Genomic DNA, 21,300 nt, shown 5'->3' with positions numbered 1-21,300 from the left:
GCGAGGCCTGTTTAGCAGTAGCTCAAGAGAATAGAAGGAATAGCGGAAAATGTCTAATATTTACGCATTTTTCTCCCGAGAATGTAAACGGCGGCATCAGTGAAGTAAAAATATGTTATCTTTATAATAGTGCAAATGAAGGTCATTTTAAAAAGCAAGACAACAGAAAAACAAAACGAAATATCACCGAAGCAAACAAGAAGTCGCCCTTGGATGTCGATAGCGAAGTTTGGCAACCATTGTAGTTTGCAGAAAACCTAATAACCAAAAGATTTTTAATAACTGAAAATAAGCTACACGAATCTCAAAGGTGTATTTAGTACATCATTATGTTGCTGAGAGAAAAAGAAAAACAGAAAACAACGAAATATATTTTTTGGGCTGACGTGCTTCTTCACTGCCACAATGGAAACGTAAGGTGTGTAAACCGGGGCCATAAATGCATTGAATGCATGGTAATAAAACGGTTCAAGTGCGTACTTTTCTACGTGGCCTCGTAGGAGGTAGCCACCCCATATCCATGGGCCGCGAACAAAAGGGCCTGAAAGAATCAACCACATTGCTCCCTGGCATCTCTCGGTGTCTTGCTGACTGCTCAAGTCATGGAAACCCATTTCATCCTGTCGCTCCATTGGCTTCTTGTCTCCTAAGTAATACTTTCAAGTTCTGATGACGGTGTCAGTACATGAAATAGAATAGCTATGCAGCATTTGAAAAATTACCCAGATCGCTAAATATCAATGTTGACCAAAGAAAACACAAAGCCACGCAGCCCTCAGACAAATAGGCAACTATTGTCCTAAACATCGACATAATATATTCAAGTCCCCGATTTAAGCCCACAGATAATAAGCACGATATAGCTACACAGCCATAACGCGCAGGAGATGCCCTTAAGCGTACCCAACAAATCAACGATATCGACAACATTATACGCGCATCTAAAGCATGCAAAAAGTGTACACAGTGCGCCATGCGCGGCATAGTGAAAACAGCATGTACATGGCACCATACTGAGAAGTATTTGAGTCATTAGTGAGCGGAAAGCTCCTTTTTGTTTGACAATGTTTACAAGAAATGTGCGTTACCATCGCATTGAAAGAGACCCTTTTCATATAACCTGGCAGCCAAAAGTGTCTTGTTATATCTGGAATTCACTTGGCAAGCCCTGAACACAAGGTTCCAAAAAGTTATCTCAGTGAGCTAAAACACTTTAGTAATTTTTTTATAAAAGGCGAAAGAAACTTAGATGAATCTGTAACAAACCTTTCTACTGTTCAAACTGCTGTAGCTGCCCCAGGGCGCGGGTCTGGCCTCCTCAGAATAAATACGTAGAGCGCACGGTATCAAGTCGGAAAAGCGTGGGAATACAACCAAAGGCGCGCAGTGTTTGGTTAAAAGCTTTCGATCACCGAGGTAGGGGATGGAACGCGTCGTATGACGCCTACAGTGCGCTCAGCATGGTGTCAGCTACACTTTAAGCCAGCTTACGGGTTCGACACCCCAAGTAAACATAACCCGACTATGGCCTCGCTCATTACTAAAAAAAACCTGTGCAACTTACAAGTGTTTGCGAACGTAACACCTGCATATAGCTAGAGTAAAACGAAGGATAGGTGTCTTAGTACAGCTGTCACTGCAGAACAAACATGGACAATTCAAACGCCCGCGCGCGCGAACATAGCTCACCGAGCCGCCATTGAACAAACACAGTCGTCGACAACGCAAAGCGAGCTGTTTCAGGTCGCTTTGCGTCAAATAAAACAAATATTCTTGCAGTTAAAGAACTTACATTTGTGCCACATTGAAGGGTGGCATATTGCTCCGGAAAAAAACCGACGGGTGAGCGGGTAAAGGTCCCAGAAAGACAGGAAAACTTTTGTGATGAGCGTGGCTGCAGCCATATTTTAAAGGGGCCCTGAAAGGCATTTTGAGCACACTAAATGAACTAGCGCAACCGTTAGATTGGGTCGTCAACGTCCTCTGTGCCAAGTATTTCTCTTTTACGCGCAGCGGAAAGCTCACACTTTTGTTGCAAAGTTTGTCGTTTTTTTCTCACCCTTTCCTTCGTGTTTTTGGACGCCGCCATCTTCACATGTCTACATCATCGATTCCCAGATGTTCGTCATGAGCTAGACATCCTGCTATTGGGCGGCTTTTTCACGCACTTCCGGCAAAGAGATGAGTCGTCTGCTCAGCGTCGCCTCGCCGGCTGATCTGCCAGCGGAGTGCCGGAGTGCTTGGGCATTTTACGACAAACGAAACAAATGTAAAACAAACGCTTAACCGTTTGTATTGAATGCAACACGGCCATAACACGACATGGATATTCTCTTACCTGAGTAGGTTCCATAAAGAAAGCGCTGAAGCCCCGTGGCACTTCTTTCGTGCAATCGCAGAGAACGCCCTGAGCCGAATGCCCGGGTTTGATGCATACATTTCATTCAACTTCAAAACAATCCAGAGATGCGTTTCTAACGAACACAACGTCACAACATGCGTTGAAAGTCTGAACCACGATTGACAGAGGATGGGTTGCTTCCTGCCCGTCGTAAATTCGGTACTCACCTCGCGCGCGGTTTGCGGGAACGAACAGCAAGTCACTTAACTCTGGCGCACAAGCCGATGGCGTTTACCCACGCACACTGCACATACCCCATGCGAGGTTGAGTCGTACGTCGCTCGATAAAGATAATCCAGACCATAGGAAGCACTATCCACCCGCAGAAGCACAACGTCGCATTTCATCGCGAAACAAAGGCGTCCACAACACACACACCATCGCCTCTTGTAATGCCAAACGCATCTCGCACTTCCCAATGGGCGTGAGTGGTACGCCTGCAGTGCCCACATGTCGCGAAGTGGGGCCCCAAGCTGAACCGGGATCACGCAACCGTAACTGACTTCTGGAGTGGTTTGTGCCTTGTTGCCAAGGCAACCGATGTTTGAGATTGTTAAAGAAATGGCGCTCGCTCCAGCGCTAGAAAGCTCAGAGCCGCGACGGAGCATGTTTTGCCAACGTTGCCGCTCACCACCACGCGTCGCCACAAGCTAAACTGGTCGCATGATTGAAGCATTTTGTGCACGGGTTCTGTATCGGTTTAACATACTATGACTTTTTCACATGCCGCCGGCAGGAATTACTACCGCCGCAAAATAAGACCCGTCACCAGCGGGGCCACATCTGATACGGCGCTTTTTGGATAAACAGTGCGCGGTGCATCAAGGGAACGAGCGCACGACCCTCCCCGTGCGGCTGCGAGTTCGCCGCCGATAAAAAGTCATGTGCCGCCAGCAACGTACACCGCGAAAGGGCAAGGCCAGGCCGCCGCATACATGCGGCCAGATTTTTCGTTCGCTTTTCCAGCCTTGAGCGCAGTGCGGGATTCATGGTGTCAACAAAGCTTGCCCGTAGCAGACGACAGTTTGAGCAGCGCAATAGCGGAAGTACGTCACCGCTGCGGAGCGCAGCATCATGGGAGGCAAGGCTCGCGCGCCGTCAACAGCGGAGAGTAAGTCGAAAGGAGGAGGAAACGCGGAGCGACGATAATGTGCGGTTTTTGATTTACGATTTCTCAGCTAATACTCATCGCTTTAACAAAATTCTTGCGGGACGAGATTGCAAATACATTGCTTTATTTGGGTACATGTACATTCATGCATCGGCGGAAGGTATTTCAGGACCCCTTTAAGTCTTCGTCAACGGCTCGATTTGAACGGCGCCCGCCACCGTTGAGCTGTGAGCTCCTTTCACGGCTCGGGGGCGCTGGAGCCGGGAGTAAGCGGAACGCTCGGGAGTAAGAGGAACCAGCGGGTTGTGGTTACACATAAATCCATTTAGGGACACCGTGTTCTACGTAAATTAGCAATACATAAAGCAAACAAGACTGTTGTTCCCATATTTTGCTTGAAAACGGCCCGATCCACATAAAATCCCGCAGTGTTCCAGATGAAGTATGGGGAACGTGTTTTTAACGGGAAACTATGTGTAACCGGCTAAGACTGTACAAGTCTTGCATATGTATACTGTCTCTTCACTCTGTGGGAACAAACGTTTTTGCAATGGTCACTGGAAGTAGCTTTCTTGAAAAAAAGGCGGCACGAACATCGCAACAAAAAAATTGGCAGCGAATTTGCATTCTTGATTGTAACTGTCGTCAACAGACGACAGTCTTTTGCTTTTCCAGCCGCATAATATCGCTTGGTCCTCTTACTCCCTCACACGCTCTTGGCCCCTCACGCTCTTACGCTCCGAACGTGCCTCCATTGGCATTAACTGTGCGAGCAACCGCTTATACAATTAATGCCAACGGAGGCACGTTCAATTTGATTCAATTTTCCCGCGTGTTAGCCCCGATGGCACTCCAACTGTTGGTACAGGGCGTATTTTTTATCCTTTGTATTTCGCTCGACTTAGATCAGCACGTGGCGGCATCTGCATGTTCGTTTCTTTTTTGCCTCTCTTCGACATCGTTCTTAACCAGTTTTCCCCATTTGCTATAGTAGAAACTATTCCAACGTGTCTTCGTAATTACATGAACACCAGCATCCTTGGTTATGTATGTACACGTTTGCATCCAATAGGACTGAGGTTTACTTTGCCCGTAATAAAGAGGATATGTATGAGCCTGTTGTGCCAGAGCGCCTGGCCCAAAGGCGGTGCACGAGGCGACGGGAGGCGACGCGCCGACAGCGAGGCTGAGTCACGCCTCTCCCTTTCGTCGCTGCGGCGCGGCCGAATCCCGCATCTCTGAACGCTGCGGCGCGGCCGAATCCCGCATCTGAGAACGACCAAACAAGGGCATGTCGCTACGCCCGGAGGCGAGGTCACGGAGACGGCGGGGGCATCGGCCTCCCTTTCACCATTGGCGGCGCCGCTGACTCACCGCTTCGCTACCATTCGTCGGAATTCGAACTTCAGGCAGCGAGAGCTCTGATTGGAGCTATTCGAACTTCTCGGGGCCCCAACGAACTTCCCGGGGTATAAAAGAAGCCGAGAGACTCTCACCGTCGGCATTCCTCGGCGGCTTCTCTCCGGCACCAGTCTCTTCGGAAGCACCTAGTGAAAAGGGTGCTGTCGCCTTTGTGCGAGTCATGTAACGTTTGCTTACCCTGTATATACTGTATATAAATGTTACTTCAACTCTTCGTCGGCTCGAGGACTTCGTCGCTCTGCTCTGCGCCGCGTCGATAGCGGACGGAGCAAGGCAACATCGCTACACCAGTGGAGGCGGCGGTGAGAGGGTCGAGTCCCTACAGCGGAGACAGCGTCGGGATGGCTGATTCCCAACATCGGTGACGAGCTGGATGCGAGTCACAACCTTGGCGACCGCCCTGGGATAGTCATTTCCAACAGTAGTGGCAGCGGTGGGATAGTCATACGCAACAGTGGTGGCAGCGGTGGGATAGTCATTTCCCAACAAGCCCTGGCAGAAGTTTTATTACTATGGAACGTTCCCCCTATATATATTTTGTGGTCAAGCTTTCTTTCGCTTCGGTCGTGCGGCTGAACCATGTGAGGGAGAGACAGACAGACCGAAATTCTCGCGTTTTGCTCGCCCAAGAAAGCCTATCGTCTTTACAAACGAAAACGAGCGGGGAAGACGATGAGAAAAACGACGTAGACAGAAGCCGCAGGGAACGAGGACTACGCGCACGGAGGGATCGAAAAGAAAACAGAAACACAAAGGGAGCGCGAAAAGGGTGTAAGAGAAGCGGGGTGAGCTGAAAAAAACAACAACACAAAAGCGAAGCCCGAGAGCTTGCAATTAAAGATGGGAAATCGACGCGTAGAAAGCGGATAAGCGTCGGCATTAGCGCTAGGAACAGTAGGAGTGGTCTGCGCTTATATTCGACCAACGCTCTCGCGTTCTCATTCCGAATGGCGAAAAGAAGGACCATCTTGGTGCGTGATCCATAGACGTACACAGCCGGAGTTCTCAGCGCATAATGATGTCTGTTCCTTTGAGCGCGGGGTTAAGCGGCGGTGTTCTGATCGTTATGTGTGCTCCGTCACTCGTGCTAGCAGTTGCTATAACGTGAAGTCGACGCTGATAGAGAAATTGAGATTCACTGCGAACGGATTTCCCAAGAGGTTTTGAAGATCCGCTCGCTAACGAGTACATCACACCGCAGGATGCGGCTGATTTAAAACCGCTGAGCAGAAGTCGCTGAGATACAGCGACGGTAACGTTCTCTTCCGTAGCATCTAATTTACCTATTCCTATGGAAACGGCACGCGACGATTCCTAGTTATCAGCGAGAGAGAAAATTACAGCGCTGCTTGACGACAGGCTTGAAATCGAAAAGCGGTTTTGTATCCTCCAAGAGGGGAAATACTCCTAAAATTTAGATGTGCTATTTTTATTTATTTATTTATTTATTTATTTATTTATTTATTTATTTATTTATTTATTTATTTATTTATTTATTTATTTATTTATTCACAATAGTGAGTACAAACAAAAATAGAAAAGAAAAACGGCGCAATCGCAAAGAAATGACACAGGAAAACAAACAGAATTTTGCAATAGTTCAACCATGACTAAAATAAGCATCAATTTCGCTATCAGAACTTTGCACGTCGGTACTATTAACAGCATAGCGTGGTAAACGATTTCAGTATTTTGTAACATCCGGAAAAAATAACCCCCTGAAAATATCAGTGGGAGCCTTGAAAACTTTAATGGCAGTGTCATGACTCCATCTCGCTCTACGCTTTCCGGGACGGCGTATAGACTCGTCCATAGGTATTTAGAATAGTCCTTGGATTATACGAAATAATGTTTGAAGTTTTTGTTTTTCTCTCTAATTTCCAGTAACTCTAAATTGCACTAATTCAGCATATCAGTTACTGAATCCAGCCTTCTATATCCAGAGCATACAAAGCGTGCTGCAAGCCTCTGAATCTGTTCTAACTTTATGAGCAAATGTTTCTGGTGAGGGCTCCAAACCACCCAGGCATACTCCAGTGTGAGTCGAATATATATGTTTTGTATGCAAGCAGTTCAACGTGTTTTGGTGGTTTATGCAACTTCGCTTGTAGAAAACAAAGTTTTTAAAATGACCCAGATCAAACCGATTCAATATGACGATGCCAAGTTATGTAGGTCGTCATTGTCACCCCTAAGTATTTACAATGAGAAGTTTTATAGAGATTGTTGCTTTTGATGTTGTGCTAAAAATTGAGAACATTTATCTTGTTTATGATCGGTACATATGTTGCTTTCTTGAAGTTAATTTGCATATCCCATTCGAAACACCACAATTCCAAATATTCAAGACACTTTTTCAACTCGAGGTGATTATCAGTACAGCTTACAGGCATAAATCAAACATTCCTCAGCATAATGTTTTATCTTAACAGATGGCTTTACTATGGCAGTTATATCATTCGTAGACATTAAAAGCCACAGCGCGACAAGCACGGACTAGTGAGGCACGCTTGAATACACATTTAGTGTAGCGGACAAGGGACAATCAATCCTCACCGCGTGCTTGCGGTTATTCAGGTAGGTGAGAATCCAATTTAAAATTTCCTCACTGCATTCCTTTTCTCGCAGTTTAAAAAGGTTTATTGTGGTTGAAAGCGTCAAAATCTTTCGCAAAATCAATACAAACCACATCACATCAGCCTGTTGGCGGTCGTCTTTACCGAGCTGAAATAATGAATTGTTTGAATCAATTGGGTCACTATGGACTTGCCACTTCTAAACCTATGCTGACAGTCATTACGTAATCGATTGGCCTCCAAGTGAACAATGATATGCTTCACTATAATTTGCTTTATAACTTTGATATAACAAAGGTCAGTGACAGAAGGAGGTAGTTGCTAATAATCATTCGGTTGCTACTTTAAACAAAGGTATGACTACTGCGCAGAGCCAGTCCTGTGGGATAAAGTGACTTTCAAAGACGATGACAAAAAAGAATGACACCCATTCTGCGTATCTTTTCAGAAATACAGTTGGTATTTGGTGCGGGCCTCTAGCCTTCTTCGCATCCAGATTTAGCAACTGAGAAAAAACACCTACTTGATCAAATAAAATGGTTTCCATAGGACATGCGCATAAGTAATGGAAGTTGCTATCCCCGCCCACATCTGACGGCATTGTGAACACCGACTTAAAAAACCTATTAAGCTCATCTACTACCTCCATTTTTGCATCACTGGTCTTCATTCGGCACTGATCTGTTCAACTTTTTTTCTTTTCGTCCGTTCATATAAGGCCAGAATGTTTGAGGCTCACTTTTAAGAAACTCCGCAACGGTAAGTTTAAAAAAATGCATTATTCGATTCGGACGAGGCGTCTTTTAGAGTTTTACGGGCTTGAGATGCCCTTTTCCCGTAGTCTTTTAATTCTTCTTTTTATGCGAATTGTATTCATTGTTATCCATGGGCTGCGTTGTTTTATGTTTTTAAGGCGAGATGGTATGAATCAATGTACACGGGTGTCCACAACTGCCTTAGATCGAATCCACAATGTCTCAACGAACTCGTAATCTGAGGCAGACTGGAATTTGTTGAAGGCGACTTATAAGAAATTTAAAATGGAAGTGCCATCAGCTTCCACACAATTTTTAACTTACGCGGGAGACAGATATCGACAGAGCACTGTTCTTTGTAGTAACGTTGACAACAATTGCAAGTCGGTGGTCTGATATGCCCTCTTTCACTGATATCATGTACAAGAGGACTGTGATTTGGGCGAGTTGGTGAATGTTCATGATTGACAATCCAGCGCGCGAAAACACAGCACAAAAAAAAACGAGAGTTAGACAGGACAGCGCTGCACTCACAACTGATTAATTTTGTTGAAAACATTGGTCATATATACAGATCAGTCTCCCACGTGGCGGTAAATTATTGCACCCGATAACCATAAACAAAAAAAGGCAATCATTAATCGGTTTGCACATGTGTAGTCTTTGGTTTACTTGGTCATGCAAAGGCGTCACTCAGATACGCATATTCCCGGTCATGCAGCACTATTGAGGGCATACTTATACAACGGTCAGCAGCTCGTCTGATTTGAAAGGCCTCGATAATTTCCCGTGTTGTTTTATCTTTGTGTCTCGACAACACAGTGGTTTCATTAAAAAGCGGCTCACAATCTTGTTTGCAGCAGTGTTTTGCCAGGTGGCTGTGTGGATTCGTTTTAAATGAACGCTGGTGCTCGGACAACCTGGTGTTCAGACACCTCCCGGTTTGTCCCACATATATATGTCCACACCGAAGTGGTAACATATACACGACACCCATTGCACATTTCACAAATGGGTCTGAATGATTTATCGGGCACACTTTTTTTGTATTCCGGGAAGCTAATCTTCAGTCAACCCTACTGCACAATTTTCCTAATTTATTTGGAGCCGAGAATACCACGTCGACAGCGTATCTTTTTGCCACGTTTTTTAAGTTATGAGAGAGGCGGTGCTTATACGGTATCACAACGGGGTATTTTTTTCTTTGCCTTGGTGGCTGCGTCACAGAACCTGCCGTATCTTTTCCTTTTATCCATTTGACTAACTTCTGCACGACCATGAGGAGAACATTGTCAGGGTAGCCAGCCGTCTGCATTCTACTTATCTGGTTCGAGAAGCTGTCATTCAGCTGATGGTCACATGACTTTGAAAGGGCTGAGCGTAATGAAGAAAATGCGATCCCATTTTTTATTACCTTCGAATGACCCGATTTGAAGTTTAGCACTGGTTTTTGAGATCTGGGACGGTAACACCAGCATACATGACCTGTATTGAAAGTTAATTCTAAATCCAAAAACTGCAGTTTGTTCAGTTTTGGCATCCAAATTCAGATGCCTTAGTAAAGTATCTTGAATCCTCGAACCCAGGAACATGCAAGGCTATGAGCATTGATGTGCAAGACTTGTTCTACACGATCCCTCACGATGAATTAATGAAATCAGTTAAATTGTATATCACTGAAGAAAACGATGAAGTAGGTTTAATTCAAAAGTGCGGCGTGTCAGTCAACAGTTTTATGGAGATCCTAGAATTCTATCTGAAATCAACATTTATCGAGTGGAAAAATGAATTCTTCGTTCAAAAACGAGGGGTGTGTATTGGCTCAAAGGTGGCTCCTATGCTTAGTAATATATTCCTAGGTAGGGTTGATAGAAATATCGAAAGAAACGTGTGCGGCTTGGCAAAGAAAATTTTTCGTTATGTAGATGATTTTCTAATAATCGTTGAAAATAGAGATCTGAATGTAGAGGGCCTTTTAAATGTGTCAATGAGTGCGGTCTCGGATTGCAGTTCACATTTGAGCTGCCAAAACTGAACAAACTGCAGTTTTTGGATTTAGAATTAACTTTCAATACAGGTCATGTATGCTGGTGTTACCGTCCCAGATCTAAAAAAACCAGTGCTAAACTTCAAATCGGGTCATTCCAAGGTAATAAAAAATGGGATCGCATTTTCTTCATTACGCTCAGCCCTTTCAAAGTCATGTGACCATCAGCTGAATGACAGCTTCTCGAACCAGATAAGTAGAATGCAGACGGCTGGCTACCCTGACAATGTTCTCCTCATGGTCGTGCAGAAGTTAGTCAAATGGATAAAAGGAAAAGATACGGCAGGTTCTGTGACGCAGCCACCAAGGCAAAGAAAAAAATACCCCGTTGTGATACCGTATAAGCACCGCCTCTCTCATAACTTAAAAAACGTGGCAAAAAGATACGCTGTCGACGTGGTATTCTCGGCTCCAAATAAATTAGGAAAATTGTGCAGTAGGGTTGACTGAAGATTAGCTTCCCGGAATACAAAAAAAGTGTGCCCGATAAATCATTCAGACCCATTTGTGAAATGTGCAATGGGTGTCGTGTATATGTTACCACTTCGGTGTGGACATATATATGTGGGACAAACCGGGAGGTGTCTGAACACCAGGTTGTCCGAGCACCAGCGTTCATTTAAAACGAATCCACACAGCCACCTGGCAAAACACTGCTGCAAACAAGATTGTGAGCCGCTTTTTAATGAAACCACTGTGTTGTCGAGACACAAAGATAAAACAACACGGGAAATTATCGAGGCCTTTCAAATCAGACGAGCTGCTGACCGTTGTATAAGTATGCCCTCAATAGTGCTGCATGACCGGGAATACGCGTATCTGAGTGACGCCTTTGCATGACCAAGTAAACCAAAGACTACACATGTGCAAACCGATTAATGATTTCGTTTTTTTGTTTATGGTTATCGGGTGCAATAATTTACCGCCACGTGGGAGACTGATCTGTATATATGACCAATGTTTTCTTCAAAATAAATCAGTTGTGAGTGCAGCGCTGTCCTGTCTAACTTTCGCTCTTTTTTGTGCCCTGTTTTCGCGCGCTGGATTGTCAATCATGATATCATGTAGTCAACCAACTGGCTCGATAAGAACAAAAGGTCCAGCAGTGACTGGGTTTCAGGCGTTATTCTTGTGGCTTCCTTCACGATAACCTGCCTGAATCCAGATTCAACGAACAGAACCCCTTAAAAGTTAAACAGATAATCACTAATCATTTGACTTGTATGTAAATTTACAATTGTTGCTATTTTCTCCCATGTATATTTATTTTCTTCTGGTGACACTGCTTTTATCATGTAGGTAACTCAAGATTATGTTTTCTACCATTGACAATCATGCATCTGTTGAATTGTGCATTTGCCTTCCCCCTTATGTGATATTCCGCAAGGGGCCTTAAAGGGTTCAAGAAATGATGATGATTTGCGTAAGTTTCCGTGAAAACAATATGTTAAATAACTTATCTCCACTTGGAATTTCGATATTACCAGGGGACAAGGTTTTCGAGTTAATGTCCATTCTCCCCGTACCACTGGCCTTGCACGGCGCTGAAGATGCCATACAGTGTCCACCCCGTTCTTCCTAATGGGATACGAGTCAAGACGTCAGCCTTCCTATAAACGGCTAGCACTTTTCCCCGCGCTTGCTTGCCCTTGCTTTCCACGACGTCGCTGAGTTTCCTTCCGCGGAGTGCCCGACACGCGGCTTAGACGGGCACCCGTGCTTGTACCCCGCAGGCGTTCATCTTCCACGTGATGGAGCACCCAGAGAGGCCGGGCTTCTACCAATGCGTGACGTTCGGCTCGTTCCCGTCAGCGGCGCACGAGAAGGCCTACAACCTGCTCTGCCTGCTTCCGCTGTACGGAGTGCCGCTGGCCGTCATCGTGATCTGCTACATCCGCATCTTCTGGGAGATTCGGCGCAACTCCAGCGACGGACAAGGTGCGTCGTCGACTCGCAGCGACTTCACAAGTCGAATGCAATGCGGCGTGTCCGGCAAACTTTTTGCCAGCCATCCACAAAGTTCGCGAAAAGGCAAAGACAGTGTAAACCTGGTTTTACACGGGTGATTGTTTATTCGCTATACAGCATTTCACAGTTCCACTTCAATTCTTTCGACCCGCCGCGGTGGATCAGTGGCTGAGGAGTTGTGCTGCTGAGCCCAGTTGTTCGATTGCCGGCGAGGGGTCGAGGGGTCACGTAACAGGTAAGGCAAGACTGGGCCCATATTGGTTAGTGATGAGCTGCACCGCCTTGGAGGTTCTACGCCTGGATTTTAATGGTTGGCGCTTTTAATGCTGAAAGCCGCAGCGACAATATGGGCTCACAGAAAGAAGCGCTTGTGTTGTACAGAACGACAATCACGATTATAGGGCCGTTCTAGAAGTCAAAAGTGACAATTTCTTTCAAGAAACATGCAATCAAACTCACTGTCCCCTTGTAGGAAGGCCATACTGCTCCCTGTGTTCGAAAGGAGAAAGTGGACGAAAATTCGTAACTGATTTGCAGCTTACCTAATTTCTGTTTATTCAATAAGTGTGACGCAGAAACAGAGATCCCTGCTAGCACAAAGGTGACGTAACGTTTTAAAGAGATGCCATTTCTGGCAACGCAGTGATTTCGTTTTTCCGATGCCCTTTCTTAGTGTCACATTTACCCGCAGGCACGCACGCGTGAGAATTCGAATATCGTATGAATTCCACTTGCAGTATTTATCGTGAAAAATGAGGATGAAGGCAATCAGCTTGTCCAAACGGCCCCTTTTTCGTGTTCAACTTGCTCCTGTGGTGTTTGTTTCTTTGAGCGCGTGCTTGCACCGCAAACAAAGCACGCTTTTGAGGAGAATCATGGCAGCAGTATCAGGCTAGACAGGGCTGTGCTCCAAACTGTTGACTGTGCGTGAAGCCTGCTTCTTGGCCTTTTGCTTCATATAATATCATAATAAAGAATGTAGGGCGTTTTCCTTCAAGGTTACGAACCCGGTCGGTTATGAAGACGCCGGTGGCATGTATGCAGTAAGTATTCGTTTTTTTTTCTTTGGCTTTTAATAGGTAGTAAGAAAATGTCCATTTACTGCGTTCAACGATTCTATATTTGAAGGCGAAAGTCTCATGTGTCTAATGAAAGGCGCGAGAAGTGGCCGTAGCCATAGTCGTCGTCGTCATTGTTGCTGTCGCCGTTGGCGTCAACAAGAATGGCCCCGAAATGGCGCCGCTGTAAAGGGCAAATAAATCGGGTTCGAGTGGTACGAGGACGCGGGTCACCGTTGCAGCAGCCAAGTGCGCCAACCGCAACGCTAGCCCGGCACCATGCTAGAATAGAACAAGAGCTAGCCTGAGGCCTGCGCCATAACAGGTGCATGAACTTGGTGGCACATGCGTTATACGAGTGCACGCGGAGGCTAACTGTGGCCGTGTTGAAGCTGCAGCGCGAAGTCCGCGAACTGTAGCCAGTCTAGACTGCCTGTCAGGTTAATTTGCGTCAAAATACGAAGCAAAAACAAACAAAAAAGAGACGGAGATACGACGTAGCAGTAATAGAAGTCTTCGATAGTCGCTATCGCAAGGTTTCAAACAACATTTCAGACTTAAGTACCGGAATAATTTTGTTGCGTTTACAAGCGCCGGTGATTGGCCGCGCGACGACTAGTGAGTTCGGCAGCAGCCTCCGAATACCTACGGGAGAGTTGGGCCGGTTGTGATCACCGCCTCCGTCACCAGCGGCAACCCAGATAAGTGCGATTCATCGAAAGTAATTGAAGCGCGTGAAGGCGCATGGGTATATAAAAGTCGTGAAAAAGGTCTGTTCCGCCAATCATGGCCTCAAACGTTGCCAGACGGTACAACAAAATTTCTCCTGCGGCAATAAACTTCCCGCAGGTGTGGAGAGCGTTTGTGCAGCTTGGTCAACCCGTCCTCGTTCCTTGCGTTGACACTCAGGACACTCAGAAGCCGACACTTCTACCGCACGCTCCTCATGCTCAAAAGTGTACTGAAGGGCTTGTCGTACATTTTAGTGTCAAAAAACATCGTAGGGGACGGAAATAAGCAAGAAACAGACAACGCAGGCGCTGACGGACAACTGTGCACATCCTAACCCGGTCGGAAAATATACATGAAAAGCGGACGGAAAAAGAAAGAAAACGAAGAAAAGTGACATATATTTCTGATGTAAAAAGTGATATCAAGACATTTGTTATCCGCCGCGTGACGATTTGTAGACTAGTCATGTCAGGTATGCGATCTCCTTATTTACTTAGGGACAAGGACGGTTCACTAATGCAATCGCTGCCTTTCCTGTTGATTTAGAAAGCTTAGAAAACATCCCTGTCCCATGGCCAGGTAAGCGTTGAGGGTGGCACATTTACTGAAGCGGGGAGGGCAGCCGCATGAGGCACAGTGCGCTGACAGCGTGACGCCTGTCGACGGCCTGACCTTGTTCGCGTGCTCCCTCAGTCGCTCATTCAGGCAGCGGCCTGTTTGCACTATGTAGGAGCGTTTACACGGGAACAGAATCTAACAGACGACGTTGTTCGCACACTCGACGTAACGTGTTTCGTCACACGCGCGGGATCTGGGATTTGCTATGTTGACACGCTTACACAGGCGGCTCAGTTTCTTGGAAACAGAGAACACAAGCTATACGCCCGCCTTGCCAACAGTCTTCTGAGCGCGTGGCTCACTCCGTGAACATGCGGAATGACGGCTATCTTTTGCCGTACTGGTTGAGGGCACTTCTCCGGAGCCTTCCAAGTTCGCGTAGCAGCTTCATTGCCAGTGCGCACCAGGAGGTCCATCGGATACGCGGCACACTTCAAGCAGTGTTCTTTGGGCATCAAAGGTTGGTTGCATACAGTGGGGGCAGGACCTCGTCAGAGAAAGTTTTAACCCGCTCGTGGCAACTCCCCTCTTAACGAGCTTTGGGTTTGGTGAGCTGTATGGTAATAGGCCCCTTTGGTGCCTTGGCGCATGCTCCAAGCAGGTTCGTGTGCCCATCTTCAAAAAACAGAGCACGGTACAACAATCCTACCTGGCCATCCGTGGGCAATCGCATAAGGAAGGCAAAAGCAGTGAAGTCCAATTGGAACACACCAAAAAAGCGCTTCAGCCCCTTCATTGTTTGTCCGGTTTTCAATTTCAAAAATTACCAGGAAATCGTCCCCCCACATGAATACTTTGAGAACTCTTTGTCCTTAAAGGGCACCCTGTAATTGCCTGTTCAAACGGACAAGCGGCAAGTCGCCCAAGACAGGAGCAAGGCACGACCCAATGCAGATCCTCTCAATGAAAGTAGAGCGTAGGTAATACCGGAGCAACTCAAGAACCGCAGACACGCAGGTGCCGCATAAACTCCAGGAGCGAACTGCTTCATATTCATCAACGCATTTTCCCACAACTTCAAGTATTGGGTCCTGAGGTAATGAGTAGCACAGGCTCCTACTTATTCCATGCCAAGGGTGTCCGGGAACGTGTCTACTTCACTCCGGTTGCTGATAAGAAATGGGTCCACTACGGTCAAAACCGACAGTGTTCACTCGAAGTAAAGGACTAGCAAGTGTTGCCAAGGCCCTCTTTTGTTGACCCTGATGACCGTGAACTGGCATCCCTCCTTATGGGTCTTGGAGGAGAAAAAAATTATTCAAAAATTCAGAGAATTACCCACTAATGCGTAACATTCTTATGCCGCTTGTCTTGAGTATGAGTTTTTTCCAGCCAATTTTTGGTTTTTCTAAATCCTGGCCTGCCAATTAACTCCATTCACGCTATTATAACTGTTAGAAGGGGAACTTTCGCGAAATTTCCATTATTGTGGAAATGCAGGGCGTTACGTGGTTCGCCATTTTCCGTATTTTTAATATTTTTCTTATTGTCTTAATGTTTCAAGATTTTTTCTACCAGTTATCTCAATTACGCTAATTTAAACGAGCATCAGTGGAACTTCTACAAAATATGAATCATTGTGGAAATACAGGTGGAAATGCGGAAATGCCATTTCTCGTGTTTTGTATGTCTTTGTAATTTATTATTTTTTCAAAATTTTGTTATCTCCATTTGCGCTATTATAACGGCTCAGGTGTAACTTTCCAGAAGTCGGCATTATTGTGGAAATGCAGGGTGTTACAACGTTTGGCTTTTTCCGTTATTATTTTATATTTATCTTAATTTTTTTAGTTTTCGTAATTTCGTTCAACCAGTTACCTTTATTTTCGTTATTATAACGAATACAGGTGGAACGTTCGCTAAACCTGCGTTATTGTGGAAATGTCATGAGGTATACGTTTTGCCATTCCTATATATGTTTTATATATTTTTCTTATTTTTTAGTTTTTCAAATTTTAGATTTTCAAATTATCCCCATTTTCATTATTATAACTATTACAGGTGGAGCTTTCGCGAAATCTGCATTATTGTGGAAATGCAGGGCGTTAGAAGGTCCTGGCGGAGGGGGGGGGGTACTCGGCAAAGAATGCTACGCATTAAAAGAATGGCAAACTCACAGCATTGTCTTTTTTGATTGACGTGGCCAGGTTGTCAAGCCCTAAGTCGCTGCAGAGCTGCATTGCTCACTTCTTCACCCTGGCCAGCTGAACGCCTTTGACTAAGCGAAAGTTCGAAAGCACAGCGTCTCCTGCCTTCTCGTTAAGAAAGTCGACGGCATTACCGCAAACGATACCACTCTGCCTGAACAAATTTGTCGCTGGGGTTTGACTTCCCTCGGTTAGACATCAACCACTGGGCAAGCGCACCTGTTCGTGTCATCTGATGTCTTCCGTGATGGGCTGCATCTGACTAAGCACAGGAGCTCTGTCCTGTCAAGGCTGGGGCCCTCGCAGAACTTGGGCCTGCGGCTCAGCACTTTTTAGGCAGGTCTAGAAACGTCTGACGTTCCCACAAGATGCACCTTTTTGGAAGGACGGGCAGAAGACCTCCGAGGGAGCGATGCGAGAACTTTCAACCAGAGGAACTCGGCCAGTTAGGTAGCAACGCTGCTGTCCCTTTCCCGGTGGGCATCATGGAAACTGGCAACATGGAGGCAGTCCCTGAAAAAGTCGTTTGATTCCAGGCCTCAGAACGTAAAATGTGGAACACCAGCTTTCGTGGAAGCGGTCAGGGGTCCAGCGAGAGAGGAAACTTCAGAACCTCAGGCGAAACTAGGCAGCTCTTGATGGAGTAGGTTGGTGTATATGCGTGTGCGGCATGTCGCAAAGACGAAAAATTTGATGCACACTGAAGGGTTATGCAGAAACGTAGGTGCCAAAGAAAGAAAGAAGTGTCAAGAAAGACGTAGGAGCGTTCCCGGCGGACATTCAAGACCTGTAACACTCCTTACCTCAGGGAACAATACTTGAAGCAGTGGGCGAATGCGTAGGTGATAATGGAGCAGTTTCTAGAATTCATGCGGCACGCAGCGTGTGTGCGTTTCTTGATTTGCTCTGGTATTTCCTGCGTTCGACTTTCTTTGAACACGCAGGAGGCTTGTACATCCAAAAGGAGAAGATCTACATTGAATCGTTCCTTGCTCCTCTCTTGAGAGACTTGCTACTTGCCTGCTTGTACAGGTGGTAACAGCGTGCCCTTTGTCAGACCTTGCCCTGTTTTTGTAGCGTAAGCTACAGTGGCCGAGGTTGAGCAGTTTCGCGTAGGCCGTGAAGGGCCGTACTGCGCAAGCCCGGAGAGCATGAGATTGGATTGGATTGGATTTGGATTAGATTGGATTGGCTTGGCTTGGCTTGGCTTGTATTAGCTTTGATTGGATGGGATTAAATTGGATTGTATTGTAAATCCAATCCAATTAAATTGGATTCTATTGGAAATCCATCCAAACTAAGCGAAAACTCAAAAGAATGAAAAAGAAACATAAAGGACAGAGTTCGTGTCTCAAAGAATTAAAAATTGAATTATTAAAAAAACTGAAAGCCGCACGAGAAAAATATTTGAGTCGTAGCCTTGCTGATTTCATTACGAACGCTCCGGAGAAGTTCTGGGAGTATTGAGGTAAATCAAAAAAGGTGATACATAAAATAAAAGTTAACGGTGAAATTGTAGGACGCCACCAGTATGGCTGAGCATTTTAATGATTACTTTTGCAGTGTGTTCTCTGACATGGACAAATTTGAACGATGTAATTCAACTAGGTCTTTTGTACATGATATTACAATTTCTAGAGAAGGTGTTTTGGATATGCTCTTGAATATTGACGTTAGGAAGTCAGCAGGCCCTTATCAGATTCCGAACGCTTTTTAAGAAGGTATGCGGAACAAATATGTGAATTTTTAACTGAGTTCTTCAAATTATCTTTACAATTCGCATAGATACCGTCCGACTGGCGTAAGGCAAGAGTTGCTCCCATTCATAAAAAGGGCGATCACCTCACAGTGGCAAATTATTGTCCAGTTTCTACTACAAGCACTTGCAGTAAATTATTAGAACATATTGTAGCAGGCTTCATTCGTCAGTATTTGTCAGATCACAACGTCTTGCCTCCAATACAGCACGGGTTCAGAAAGGGCCTGTCTGCTTCAACTCAGCTTGTGTAAGTTGTTCATGAAATTTCGGAAGTACTCGAATCATCTGGACTAGTTGATATGCTCTTTTTGGATTTTAGTGAAGCGTTCGATAAGGTTCCCCACAGAAAATTAATTCATAAGCGCGAGTACATTGGGCTCCCTTCAAATATCATATCATGGATTATAAGGCTTACCTTCGACATAGACAGCAGTTCGTAGAAATTAACAAATGTTCTTCTAGTCTCCGTCAAGTAACTTCGTGTGTACGGCAAGGGAGCGTACTAGGACCGCTTTTATTTCTGATATATATATATAAATGATATAACTAACAAAACCCCTGATAATGTGCATATTAACCTATTTGCAGATGACTGTGTCATTTTTAAACAAATAGCGTCACCAAACGATCACTCATGTTTGCAAAATTCAGTTATCGCAATTTCCGTTTGGTGTAAACTTTGGAGTATGGAAATAAACATTTAAAAACCTGTCTTGCTTCGGGTAACACGGAAAAAAGAACCTTGTGTATTTTCTGATGTTGTAAATGACACAATAATAACTGAAGTTAAAAAATACATATATTTAGGTGTTACATTTATTAATAAATTATCTTGGTCAGACCATATTTCCGTTACGTGTTCAGCAGCTTTGCGCAAATTGTGGTTTTTGAAGAGAAAACTTAGAAAGGCGCCGGCACAAACCAAACTGTTAGCTTATAACACTTTCGTGCGATCAAAACTCGAATACGCGGTGGTTGTTTGGGACCCTCATACTAAAAAGGACACTATGAATTTGGAACCTGTACAAAGAAAGGCTGTTAGATTCATCTTTGGAAAATATAAAAGACAGGATTCCCCAACCTTACTAATGCTTAGAAATAAAATCAGTTCGCTTGAACGCAGGCGCAAAGTTACTCGTCTCCAGTTTTTTGCATAGCATCATAAGTTGGAAAATCGGATTTAACTACCTCGTTAGGTAACTTTTCTTCAAGCCCGAAAAACAAAACAGACATAATCTCTCTATTACGCCAATGTTTTCTAATACAAATTCTCACATGAATACTTTTTTTTTGTGCGTACCATTAACGAATGGAATTCCCTGCCCCTTGAGGTTTTACAATCAAGAAACGTCTTACAAGAACTGGAAAACTAATTGCCTCATGAATCACAATAATCTAAACCAAGGCTTGTGACAACATGTACGTTATAAGAAAATTTACCTGCTGTTTTGTTATATTAGTGCTGTGTTTTGGGGGCAAGGCGTTTTGCCCCACTGCGATTTATTGTGTTGTTCTTATGTCGCGGTTGTGCGAGGTCAAGTATTTGGAAGTTTTTGTGACATGTTATAGGTAGCATCCTGTTCATGCGTTGTTTGTATTCTTGCTCTGTATTGCCCTCCCTGCATGTGCCAGCATCTTGACCTGCAGTATGAATAAATGAAATGAAATTCTAGTACGGTGTGTAGAGAATTGGGTCTCCACATTCGCCAGTCTGGGAATTCCAGAGGAGTGACGTCATAGCCGTGGCAAACGCACTGGCGCCGGCGCGTCATCAGCTGTCGCCTCCGTTGAGCAGTAGCCACGTCTGTCACTGCGCCGGAGCCTCTTGATAGCCGTTTCGCGTGGCTCCTGGAGAGTCGTGCTGCTCATGTGCGAGGAGCAGTGACTGGACTAGACTGGACTGGATTGGATTGGATTAAAAATCGTTTTAGCAGCAGTAAGCAAGATAATCAACTAATCCTAGACAACAAGGAAACCTAAGAATAACCAGCTGAACCTTAGCTCACGCTACCTATATCCTAGCATAGCCGAGCTAAGCCACTGCTAATTTTTTCAAGATGAGAACACGCACCTGCTTGGAGCTTGCGCCAAGGCACAAAAGGGGCCCGTTACCATACAGCTTGGCACGCTCAAAGCTTGTTAACAGGGAAGTTGCAACGAGCGGGCTAAAAATTGCTCTGAGGAGGTCCTGCCCCCACTGTGTGTAACGAAGTTTTGATGCTCAAGTCTGCTGTTTGAAGTGTGCTGCGCATCCGACATACTTCCTGTGTGCTTTGGCAACCAAGCTGCTACTCGAACTTACTCCGAAGGCCCCGGAGAAGTGCTTTAAGCCGGTACGAGAAACGACAGCCGTCATCCCGTATGTTCGCGGAGTGGGCGACGTGCTCAAAGAAGACCTGGCAGGGCGGTCGTACGGCCTGAGTTCTCTGCTCCCAAGAAACTGAGCCGCCTGTGTAAGCGTGTCAACATAGCAAATCCAAGATCACGCGCGTGCATACAAAAACACGAAACACGTTATGTCGACTGTGTGTACAACGTCGTCTGTGAGATTCCGTTGACGTGTAAACGCTCCTGCACAGAACAAACAGGCCGCTGCCTGAATGAACGCCTGAGGGAGCACGCGAACAAGGTTAGGTCGTCGGCAGGCGGCACGCTGTCAGCGCACTGCGCACATGCGGCTGCACCCCCGCTTTAGTGAATGTGCCA

The 21,300-nt window shown here is 45.5% G+C and overlaps 1 protein-coding gene across 1 annotated transcript in view; it reads left to right on the top strand.

The window, feature by feature from the left end:
- Window positions 1-21,300, top strand: part of LOC144170772 (adipokinetic hormone/corazonin-related peptide receptor variant I-like) — a 177,473-nt gene that overhangs the window by 144,351 nt on the left and 11,822 nt on the right. The window contains exon 2 of the mRNA XM_077700762.1: window positions 12,046-12,250. Within this exon, the coding sequence (XP_077556888.1) occupies window positions 12,046-12,250 (205 nt within the window). The remainder of the gene's footprint in view (window positions 1-12,045; window positions 12,251-21,300) is intronic.

Source organism: Haemaphysalis longicornis, unplaced genomic scaffold, assembly GCF_048455015.1.
Source record: "Haemaphysalis longicornis isolate Haplotype H1 unplaced genomic scaffold, Haemaphysalis longicornis Haplotype H1 scaffold_2, whole genome shotgun sequence".
NCBI lineage: Eukaryota > Metazoa > Arthropoda > Arachnida > Ixodida > Ixodidae > Haemaphysalis > Haemaphysalis longicornis.
This window is presented reverse-complemented; position numbering and strand designations above follow the sequence as displayed.